Genomic DNA, 11,750 nt, shown 5'->3' with positions numbered 1-11,750 from the left:
CATTAAACTTTCATATCAAGGCGGGGGTCACAAACTAGTGTCCTGCGGGCCACATTTGGCCCGCGGGTCGCGTGTTTGAGACCCCTGCTTTAGACCATATGTTCCCTGTGTGGGGCACACAATTTGCCCGATGGAACGTAGGGAGGATTAGGTAAATTAATAACAGTGAAATAATAATAATTAAATATAATTATACACATATCATACCTATGGTTAATTGGTTAATTGTGGTTAATTGTCCATAGGTATGAATGGTTGTATGCCCCCTCTGCCATTGGCTGGCCACCCATCCAGGGGGTACCAGCATACCTCCATGACAGAATATGGATGATAATTCTGATGTGGTCCACGGCTTCATGTCAAACGTGTGAAGGGGTACGGTCATGTTCGGACCCGCTGCATTTTAATCAAACTTCCAAGACAACATTAGAAGATGGCATCATTTTATTTTAAAACCAAACTCTCAGTAATACAAGACTCCGAAGTGGTCTCATTGTAACCGCGGAGAACGAGTCCGTCCTCACCGACGGAGCGCCGCAGGAGGATGTGTTTGTCTTCATTCCTTCTCGGCTACCTTAGTGCGCGACATCACGCTCGCGCCTCCACGTGTTTTAAGTTCATGTGTGATCTCACGCATGCGACTTGTAACCATAAATACAAAAAGTGGTTTGCCAAGCGTTTAAAATCCAAAAGGGGTGTATTTACATGAAGGCTTTAAAACGTTTGTGTGACAGCACCACCATGTTATGTACAGCCATATTATAAAAAGACAGCCTCCTTATAAAACCATTTGTTCATAAACCGCCACGTGTTCCGAGCACTCCGGGATCCGGTCCAGTCTGAATGGTGGTCTGGGGGGTGGGGTGTAACAGTCCGGGGGACAAACGACAGGACGAAGACGGACTTGAGTGTTGAATGATGACGGACCAACAACGTCCGACCATCCATCAGGAGAAGGTGGTGGCCAGCGAGATGGCGAGGATGAGGATGACGATGGCCAAACAAATTGCGATCCAGATCTTTTTCTGCAAGGGAGGGGGGGAGGCGTGAGGTCGCAAGGCCGAGGACAAACCCGAAGACTGCTTACCTTGCGGGCCTTCTGCTGATACGTGACGGCTTTCTCCGTGTTGTCCTTGGCTTTTTCCACGTAGTTGGACGACTGGTTGATGTTGTGCTCGATCTGGTCCACCATCTCCCCCTGCGACGGGACGCACCGTGCCCATTAGACGCCGTTTACACCGCATTTAAGATGAAGCGTCGGTGGGGTCGTACCTGGGCCTCCACCTCCATGGCCAGGTACTGGAACATGTCGTGGAGGTCTCTGATGCTCCGCTCCAGCTTCAGGATCTCGTCGTGCCGCGACTCGATCTCATTCAGAGCTTGTCTCGTGGCTTTAGCGTCGATCAGGATCTGAGAAGCGCCAGGAAGACTCATCTATAAAGCTTGCCTCAGACATGACGCCGTTTCCCAGTATATAGCGGTGCCTCGGTTAACATCCGCCTTGGTTCAGGTGTTTTTTGGTTAACATCACAGACTTTAAAATTTGGCCATTACCGTCCTGTTTTACGCTTCCATCGTGGATCACGTGAAATTTTGGTCTTTAACGGGAATAATATATCAGTTTTCTGATAAACGATGCAACAAACACATCTGAATTTTACAGCTTAGAGAAGACTAACAACACATGGCCATGCTACCACAGAATTATTTTGTGTGCAGAAAAGTTTTAAAAAAAATTAAAAATGAGGGGGGCACAATCATAATCTCCTCTGCGCCCCCTCCCTCTTTGCAAAACAAAAATGATGTTAAATGTTCAATATTTACTATGGGAAAATATGCTTTGGTTAGAGGCCATTTTGCTTTGCATCAGACCTTATGGATGGGATGAACGACACTAACCAAGGCACCGCTGTATTATACAGTAAACCTCGGATATATCGGACTCGGATGTATCGGAAATTCGCTCACAACGGACAGATAAAAAAGAACCAATTTTTCTGTAATGCATTTCCAATAAAAATTCATTGCATATATCGGATTTTTTATAACGGATTTCGCCTATTTCGGACAAAATCTCCAGTCCCGTTCCAATGCATTTCCATTAAATTTCCCACGCATATATCGGATGGCCGCATCGTGGCGCTCCGATTCGCCGAATCGTGACAGGCCGCTATACGACGTCATTTGCAGCGTTTGCAGCGTTGCCTGCGCGTCCAGGTACATTGGAAACATAGTCAAGGAAGTGCCTTTTTATAACGGATAAAATCCCATTTACGCATATACCGGATATAAATCCGATATATGCGTAAAACGGACATTTTCCGGTATACGCATATAACGGATTTCGCTTATATCGGACAAAACCAGTGGGAACAATTGAATCCGATATATCCGAGGTTTACTGTAATATAATATGGACGCAACATTCACGAGTCACTTTGCATTGACCTATCTATGGCGAAGTGGCGGCATTGAAGGGGCGTGGCTTGAGTTGCGTACGCACACGTCCCCTTCAAGGTGGAATCTATACCCTACAAATTGTGTGAACGTGTGCGTACGCCACTTTTTAATGACTGAATTCCAAGCACATATTTATGGACGGGGAAGTCTACTACACTAAGCTACCAAAGACATGCCCTGAGGGGGGCTGGGGGGGTCCTACATCATTTGTTGTCCTGTACTTACCAAGCTAGCCGTCCAGTCTGAGCAACTACAACAGATGGATCAGACATTGAGGACTTGGAGACAAACATTAGCTTCCAGAAACTCACGTTTTGAGTGAAAACGTCCGTCTGGCCGCTTTCCAGCATGGAATCCAGCTCCTCGTCCGTCACGTTGGTGCCGGCTAAAAGACCACAGCGATATCGTCAAACGTCACCGTGCCCGCCGCGCCTGACTTGCCTTGCTCGGACTCACTGATTTTCAGTTGTCTCTGTATCCGCTCCACGTTGCGGTCTCTGTACTGCGCCTGGATGGTGTTGCAGTGGCCCATCAGCTCCACAAACTCCCTGGACAGGACGCCGTGCTGCAAGCCAAGGCGGCAAAATCAGCTTGAAAAATCAACAGAGACAATTTCAGCCCCGAACGGGACGACAAGCGAGGGCCTCGAAACCTGCGTGCGCTGCATGCGAGTGTTGACGGGCACGTACTTGGCGTCATCCTCCCCCTTCTTGGGCTCGATACCTGCAAGCGAGACGAGACGTCGGTCAAACAGAAACACGGAGCGCCTTCATAACCACTCACTCTTCAGTTTCCGCTGGATCTGACTGGCCAATGTTTTGATCTCGTCCCGGAGAGTCTGCAGCTCCTTCTTCATGCCTACAGAGATTTTAAAACATCACGACAAGTGCGTTGTTGGCGGCGTTTCAAGAGAAACCTACCCTCCTCCGGCAGGGCCACACCCAGCACGGTCTTCTGCTTGTTCTCAAGTTCGGAAACCATCTTCTTTAGACTGGACAGACCCTCGTGGATTTCTTGCACCTGCAAAACATTGAAGCAAAGTCCAATACCCGCATCCATGGCATCCATGCAGTCAAACAACGCGACTTATTTGTTGACCTTTTTGAAGAAGTTCTCATTTTCCTTCTCCTCTTTGGCCGAAGAGGTTCCAGGTTTGATCATCAGGGACTTGCCTTCATCGTCCTCGTCTGAGGCGTCTCCTTTCTGAGCTCACAGAGATAGCGAGATAAGAGTGAGCCATCGCTGCCGTGAAACGATCTTTTCGCGCTTTCACGAGCCAGCCATGCCCTGCGCCCGGCCTCGAAGTATCCTCCAGCGGAAGCCGGAAATAAAACAACGCCCAAGTGAACGTGAGGACACGCAAACTGTCAAACGGTCCCACGGCAATTCAATTCACTCGCGTTCCACGTCCGGGTGAAAGCTGTCGACGGGGAAAGCCGACGGCGGCGACCGTTACTCGACAGTGCTCCCATGCTACATGCTAAAGCTAACGCTACTTTTTTTGACACTTACGTTTCCCAACTCCTGAGTTCGGTCCCGCATTGTTCGGCTTTAACCGCCCAGAGGCGATGGCAGCAGTGAGGCAAAGTGTGGTAAAGTTGTCACCGGGCTGAGAAAAAAAGGCACCGTTAAAAAAAAAACCTGGCAAAAGTTAGATTTGCTGTCATTCAACAAGTTAACTTGAGTGCAAGAAGGCGACACTTTGTCTTCTTCTTCCGCTTCGGGGTTGACTTTGACTCGTTAGCGCCCCCCACGGGACGCTGCTGTGTAACTGCACTTTTAAAGGCACTCATTTCTTGTATAAACAAGACATTTTGAAACGGTTATGCTTTATTTATAAAACATTCCGCCTCGATAAGGATAATGGGGCTCAATTGTTAGTCAATATTGTTTCTATATGGTTACTATTGCGGTTGTAGTGGGAGGTTTAGGCTGACGGCTTACTTACGAAGGCTACTTAAAGGTTTGCATACGTGTTGAGTGAGGTAAATATGTATTTAGTTCAACATTTGGGCTGATCGTGAGTCCAGCATGACGTGTGTAGTGAACTCCACTTCCCATGATGCACTAGGGGACAGCGTCTCGTCTCCAGCGAGCTGTCAGTCGTCCAGCATAGAGAGAGAGAGAGGGAGACACACATTCGGTCCATCCGCACCTCCGGAGCAGCGGAGCAAGGCGGCAGACGGTCGGACACACGCCGCCCTCGTCTTCGCCATGATGGGAGGAATGGTCGCCGGCTGCGTGGGCTCCTCCGTGCGCGGCGGCGCGGATGTTTAGGCGTGTATCATCCATGAGATCTGCGGCGCTTGTGTGGCGCAGAAGAAGACAAGATGAAGAAGCAGTTCAACCGAATGAGACAGCTCGCCAACCAGACTGTGGGCAGGTAAGGCGTCTCGAATGGCGGATGTCTTTTTGTCTCGTTATTTTTTGTTGCGCTGGAGGTCACGGCGGGATTGATGCCGTGTACGCGCGCGCAGACGAGGAAGGCGCGGACGTGATGATGATGCCCCCCTGCAGTGAGGGTGGATGGGTGGATGGCGGGATGGGGGTGGGTGGGGGGTGGGGGCGTCGCACTAGCATGGCTGTCACGTATTGATTGACAAGTGCACCACCCCGTTAGGTACACCTGCACTGTCACACTGTCACTCATAAGATCAAAAAACGAGCTCATTAAAAAGAGTACCTAATAAAGTGGCCGGTGAATATATATAATAAGACAAAATAAGACATAATAAGACATAATAAGATATAGAAAACCTGTTTAAGGCTACTATATTGGGTAACGGGAGTGTAAAGGTGAATATAGGGGTGTTAGTTCATGTCTAGTGGGCTCTAATTGCGCTACATAAGCCATTTAGAAGGGCATAAACAGGTTTTTTATGTGTTATATGCCTTCTATTATTTTATTGTGGCTACTATATTGGGTAACAGGAGTGTAAAGGTGAATATAGGGGTGTTAGTTCATGTCTAGAGGGCTCTAATTGCACTACATAAGGCATTTAGAAGGGCATAAACAGGTTTTTTATGTGTTATATGCCTTTAATTTTATTGTGGCTACTATATTGGGTAACAGAAGTGTAAAGGTGAATATAGGGGTGTTAGTTCATGTCCAATGGGCTCTAATTGCGCTACACAAGCCATTTAGAAGGGCATAAACAGGTTTTTTATGTGTTATATGCCTTCTATTATTTTATTGTGGCTACTATATTGGGTAACAGGAGTGTAAAGGTGAATATAGGGGTGTTAGTTCATGTCTAGAGGGCTCTAATTGCACTACATAAGGCATTTAGAAGGGCATAAACAGGTTTTTTATGTGTTATATGCCTTTAATTTTATTGTGGCTACTATATTGGGTAACAGAAGTGTAAAGGTGAATATAGGGGTGTTAGTTCATGTCCAATGGGCTCTAATTGCGCTACGTAAAACAGGTTTTTTTATGTGTTATATGCCTTCTATTATTTTATTGTGGCTACTATTTTGGGTAACAGGAGTGTAAAGGTGAATATAGGGGTGTTAGTTCATGTCTAGAGGGCTCTAATAATGCTACATAAGGCATTTAGAAGGGCATAAACAGTTTTTTTATGTGTTATATGCCTTTAATTTTATTGTGGCTACTATATTGGGTAACAGAAGTGTAAAGGTGAATATAGGGGTGTTAGTTCATGTCCAATGGGCTCTAATTGCGCTACATAAGCCATTTAGAAGGGCATAAACAGGTTTTTTTATGTGTTATATGCCTTCTATTATTTTATTGTGGCTACTATATTGGGTAACTGGAGTGTAAAGGTGAATATAGGGGTGTTAGTTCATGTCTAGTGGGCTCTAATTGCACTACATAAGGCATTTAGAAGGGCATAAACAGGTTTTTTATGTGTTATATGCCTTCTATTATTTTATTGTGGCTACTATATTGGGTAACAGGAGTGTAAAGGTGAATATAGGGGTGTTAGTTCATGTCTAGTCGGCTCTAATTACGCTACATAAGGCGTTTAGAATAGACATAATAAGACATAATAAGACATAATAAGATATAGAAAACCTGTTTAAGGTCTTCTAAATACGTTTTTTTAACATTATTAGAGCCCTCCAGACATGAAATAACACCCCTACAGTCAGTTTTGCACTCTTATTACCTAATGTAGTAGACATAATCAGATAAATAAGAATACAAATCCCACATACCAGACAGTTGGATGATGATATATTGCAAACCAATCTAGGTAATAGTATATATTTAGGTAGTGCAGGCCACAAATTGCCCCCGGGCCACACTTTGGACACCTCTGATGTAATTCCAACCAATTTGGACCCAGCCGTGTGCAAAAGCAGTCGCGTCCTAATAGTGAGCACATCCTCGTCGGAATGTTTACGTGTCTTTCAAGCTAACAAACGCGAGGATTGGCTCCCGCGGACAAAAGTGCCGCTTGGCGCCGACTTCCAGAAAAGCTTTAATCCCGGACTTGAACTGGGAGTCAAAGTATTTAGCTACCCTACCATTTAAACACGGTGACACGTCATGGCCGACGAGGGGAGATGTGATTAATCCCGCCCAAATCCCTGCTAAAATACTTGAATTACTACGACTGTTACGATTCAACCGGCAGCCCGTGAATGGCATCAAACCGCCTCGCGACTTCACTTCGGAACTTTGCGGTTCTACTCCCAAATATGGCGGACACAAATAAAAGAAAATAAGACACATAAGACAGAAAAGCGGTCCACGACCTTGTGAATCCGCTTTATGGCGATACAGATAGATATCTGCAACAGAGCGAGTAAAGTGGGTCGACTTGTAGCCTCTCATCGATGGCCTCCATGTTTGTGCCACATACTTGACTTGGCCACGCCCCCTGCCTGCGTGCAGACAGATGCGTCCGTCACGTCATCGATCAATCTACGGTACCATCAATGAAAACAACAGCCGTCGGACGGCGTGCCCCAAAGCTCATCATCGTTCCTGAGAAACGGCGACATCGTGGCTGAGTGGATCCTGCAAAACGTGGTATAGCGGTGCAGGAACCCCGTGAGGCGGAACAGCCCGCTAATGACTCGCGACCTGGGTCCTTACAGCAGGGACCACGAGAGGACGCGGCGCTCACGTCTCCCGTGCGACCTTGGCAGCCTGCTTCAGTGCGACCTTGACGGCTCCATCCTCAATGAGGCCGTTTTGCATGATTAGAAGATCACGCCTGGTGGGCGGCACGAGGGATGTTTTTCTTTGGGGCGGGGGGGCGAAAGTGTCCTGGCAACGTGATGAGATGTGGGTCAGCAGGGGTTCAGACGCAGTTCAATTCCTCTAAAAAAACAGCGAGCCTGCGCCGTTAATACCGCCTAAACTGAGTGACCAAGCGAGAAAGTGTAAAGCTTCTGTTTGGGGGGGGGGGGGGGGGGGGTTTCTAGGGTTCTATGACGACAGAAGTCGTGGGGGGGGGGGACACTTGGTGACAAAGACAAACCTGAAAAGAATGACATCTTCATTTCTTTTGGGGACACACGCCACTGACCCGAGTGGTGGCATACATGCCGCTGTACTGGACTCGGGAGTATTATGGCACGCTCCCCGGGAAGCGTCTCGGACGGCGTCCCAGACTCCGGAGTCCAGCTTTAATCTGCTCAACGATGGGAGTCACGACAGAAGCAAAAGAAAAGCACTTGAAAAGCCTTCATCAGTGTTTCCCACAGGATTTGGGCTGTGGGGCGTCGACGTCGGCGTGGCATTTGCATAATCGGGTATGACACAAAGCGTAATGTTTACACGTGGACAGGTAAAACCGAGCTCACTGGTTGAAGACCACCCCTTAAAAGTCCAAAATATCCACGTTTAAGCTAATGCTACTTATTATTTGTTTCCTAAATGAAGCATTTCCAAGCATAAAAATGGCTGAACCACAAATAAAAGGCATTCAGAAGACGCATTGATGATATGCAGTATTGTTCACTGGTCACTAGGTGTCACTAATGCTACTGTAATGTTGGGGGAGACACGCAAGCACTACAAACTGCAGGCCGACATAACAAAAGTCCATCGCTAATAAGATTTTTATGTCTTATATTCCTTATTTTCTATTATTCTGTCTACTATATTGGGTAACAGGAGTGTAAAGGTAACTTTAGGGGTGTTATTTCTCATCTAGAGGGCTCCAATGATGCTAAAAATTGCATTTAGACTGTCATAAACAGTTTTTTATGTCTTATATTTGTTATTTTCTATTATTATGTCTACTATATTGGGTAACAGGAGTGTAAAGGTGACTATAGGGGTGTTATTTCTCATCTAGAGGGCTCCAATGATGCTAAAAACTGCATTTAGAAGGTCATAAACAGGTTTTTTATGTCTTATATTCCTTATTTTCTCTTATTATTATTGTTATATGCCTTCTATTATTTTATTGTGGCTACTATATTGGGTAACAGGAGTGTAAAGGTGAATATAGGGATGTTAGTTCATGTCTAGAGGGCTCTAATTTAAATTTAGAAGGGCATAAACAGTTTTTTTATGTGTTATATGCCTTCTTTTATTTTATTGTGGCTACTATATTGGGTAACAGGAGTGTAAAGGTTAATATAGGGGTGTTAGTTCATGTCTAGTGGGCTCTAATTACACTACATAAGGCATTTAGAAGGGCATAAACAGGTTTTTTATGTCTTATATTCCTTATTTTCTATTATTCTGTCTACTATGTTGGGTAGCAAGAGTGTAAAGGTGAATATAGGGGTGTTAGTTCATGTCCAGTGGGCTCTAATTGTGCTACATAAGCCATTTAGAAGGGCATAAACAGGTTTTTAATGTGTTATATGCCTTCTTTTATTTTATTGTGGCTACTATATTGGGTAACAGGAGTGTAAAAGTGAGTATAGGGGTGTTAGTTCATGTCTAGTGGGCTCTAATGATGCTACAAACCGTTTACAAGGTCGCACAGAGGTGTTCTCCTATTCTACCTACTCTGTTGGGTAATATGCGTGTACAGGTGACTATCGGGGTGTCGCATGTCCAGAGGGTTCTAGAAGGTCCTTAGAAGGTTTTCTATGCTCTTACTATGAAAATATCTCGTTAATAAATGAGGACAAGACGTCTTACAGAGGCTTTGTTCTCGTGGATTTGGCTGACATTTACATCGGATCCGTGCAAAGGAGTCCATCAAGGCGTACATGAATTATGCAGACGTGTTTAGGAAAAAAAAAAAAGATCTTTACGAGAAAATGAAGCCGTTAGTCAAACGTGGCGCGCATTTCCTCGTTACTTCCAGGCGAGCCAAACGCCAGCAGCTGATAATTGATGAGCTTTTATTCGGAGCGCCGTTAGTATTCACGGCGAGGCGTCTTTAGTGGTGGCACTAACGGGACGCTCCAGGTGACAGGTGACGGAAGTCTGAGTGCCATTGTTGGCGTTTAGGTTCAAGCGTCTTGGCATTTTATTCATATGAAGACATCAGGACCCGTCCATCGGTGTGTGTGTGTGTGACAAACATCTGTGCTCCGTGCTGACCTTTGAACCACGGCGCCAAGCTTATTCCTCACAGAGGAGCTTTGCCTCTGATTAGATGGACACATCACAAAGAGACGCGGAGCGGCCCCCGAGGTCCGACTGTTTGTCCTCCTCGTGTAATCCCATCACAGGGACCCGCATCCTCCGTGAAGTTGTCCACTTGCATGTCCAATTTTTGCTGGCTTCTTCTCGTCTGGAACCTAAAAGGTTTCCCGTGGCAACCTGGGTCCCGTAGGCCCCGTGGGACGTGACTCCGCCTCGGGTTCGAGCAAGACAGGAAATGAGGTCACAGGTGGGTGCGACGCGTCACGCCCGCGGCTCCTGCGGCGTCCGACTGGGAGTGTCGTCCAGGATCCCAGCCAGCGAGTCAAGAGTCCAGATGCGCGTCCCAGCAGCTGCTTGACGAGACCCAGGCCCGCTGGGCGCCGTCTCGCTTTTAGGTGTCGTTTCTGGCGGAATCGCGGATCCGAATGGATCACGTTGTCGTCATCAGTGTCGGACGTCACATGAGGGGAACCAGGACAGTGACTCTGAGGAACACCCGGGCTCCATGCGACTCTCCACTGAGCCTCAGCCCGGGTGAACTCATTTAGGGGTCGTTTAGCCTTGGAATGTGGAAGGGGCGGGGTTAGGAAGGCGGAAGTGAAGGGCTGCATATGCTAATCTAATAACCCTCTGTTTTGCTGCCACCTAATAAATAAAAGCGGAATGTTCCCTGGCTTCCTGAAGAGCTATGCCCTACGTTCCCTCTCACACGTATGACAGCATCACACATCATAGTGACACGTATGGCTTTTTTTCTTCTAAATTGATGACTTTATTATCGTAGTGTGACGACTTTTTTTTTCTTCAAAATCGATAACCTTATTCTTGTAAATTTACATGTTTCTCCAAGGAATTTACGATTTTTTCTCATAAATGTACAACTTAATTCTCGTAAATGTACTACTTTTTCTCATAATTTTAGTACTTTTTTTCTTCAAAATATATGACTTTTTTCTCGTAATATTACAACATTTCTTCCCCTAAATTCACGACTTTATTCTTGTCACATTGTGACTTTTTTTCTTGAAAATGTATGACTTCATTCTTATAACTTTACAACTATTTTTCTTGTCTCATAATTTTCAACTTTATTCTCAGAAATTTTCTTGTAAATTCACAACTTTTTTCTTACAATATTACAACTTTTTTTTCTAAATTCACACCTTTATTCTTGTCATATTGTGACTTTTTTCTTGAAAATGTATGACTTCATTCTCGGAAATGTAGAAATGTATTCTTATAACTATTTTTCTTCTAAATGAACAACTCTTGTCTCATAAATTTACAACTTTATTTTCAGAAATTTTCTTGTAAATTTAAAAACTTTTTTCTCGCAATATTATAATTTTTTTTCTAAATTCACAACTTTTTTCTTGTCATATTGTGACTTTTTTACTTGAAAATGTATGACTTCATTCTCGGAAAGGTAGAAATGTATTCTTATAATTTTAACAATTTTTCTTGTAAATGAACAACTCTTGTCTCATAAATGTACAACTTTATTTGCAGAAAATTTATTGCAAATTCTGAAATTTGTTTCTCGCAATATTACGACTTTTTTTCTAAATTCATGACTTTATTCTTGTCAAATTGTGACTTTTTCTTGAAAAAGTATAACTTTATTCTCATACATTAACAACTTTTTTCTCGTGAAATTGACAGTTTCATTCCTGTAAACGTCCAACTTTCTTGTGGTAAAATCGTGACTTCTTTCTCTTGTCTAACGAGGGCAAACGAGCGCTACGGAGAATGCCTGTAT

At 45.0% G+C, this 11,750-nt stretch overlaps 2 protein-coding genes across 4 annotated transcripts in view; one reads left to right on the top strand and one right to left on the bottom strand.

Annotated features, from left to right (window-relative positions):
- Nucleotides 1–426: 426 nt before the first annotated feature.
- Nucleotides 427–4,226, bottom strand: stx4 (syntaxin 4). Its single transcript, XM_058068515.1, has 10 exons — nucleotides 3,973–4,226; nucleotides 3,559–3,663; nucleotides 3,381–3,480; nucleotides 3,244–3,318; nucleotides 3,113–3,183; nucleotides 2,917–3,025; nucleotides 2,772–2,845; nucleotides 1,273–1,410; nucleotides 1,088–1,198; nucleotides 427–1,025 (listed from the first exon to the last, which is right to left on the bottom strand). The coding sequence occupies exons 1-10, from the start codon at nucleotides 4,000–4,002 to the stop codon at nucleotides 948–950; spliced, it is 891 nt and encodes a 296-aa protein (XP_057924498.1). The 5' UTR covers nucleotides 4,003–4,226; the 3' UTR covers nucleotides 427–947.
- The window catches only part of LOC131126217 (rho GTPase-activating protein 44-like), a 30,853-nt gene continuing 22,770 nt past the window's right edge, over nucleotides 3,668–11,750 (top strand). The window contains exons 1-2 of one of the 3 annotated variants that reach the window (XM_058068504.1): nucleotides 3,668–3,809; nucleotides 4,532–4,843. In XM_058068504.1, coding sequence (XP_057924487.1) covers nucleotides 4,791–4,843 — 53 coding nt within the window. In that variant the 5' untranslated portion in view covers nucleotides 3,668–3,809; nucleotides 4,532–4,790. Of the gene's footprint in view, nucleotides 4,446–4,531; nucleotides 4,844–11,750 lie in introns of all 3 variants that reach the window. The other 2 variants (XM_058068507.1, XM_058068508.1) reach the window with 2 other exon arrangements.

This window comes from Doryrhamphus excisus, chromosome 3, assembly GCF_030265055.1.
Source record: "Doryrhamphus excisus isolate RoL2022-K1 chromosome 3, RoL_Dexc_1.0, whole genome shotgun sequence".
Lineage (NCBI taxonomy): Eukaryota > Metazoa > Chordata > Actinopteri > Syngnathiformes > Syngnathidae > Doryrhamphus > Doryrhamphus excisus.
Note: the sequence above shows the minus strand (reverse complement) of the source record. Positions and strands in the feature narration are given on the sequence as shown.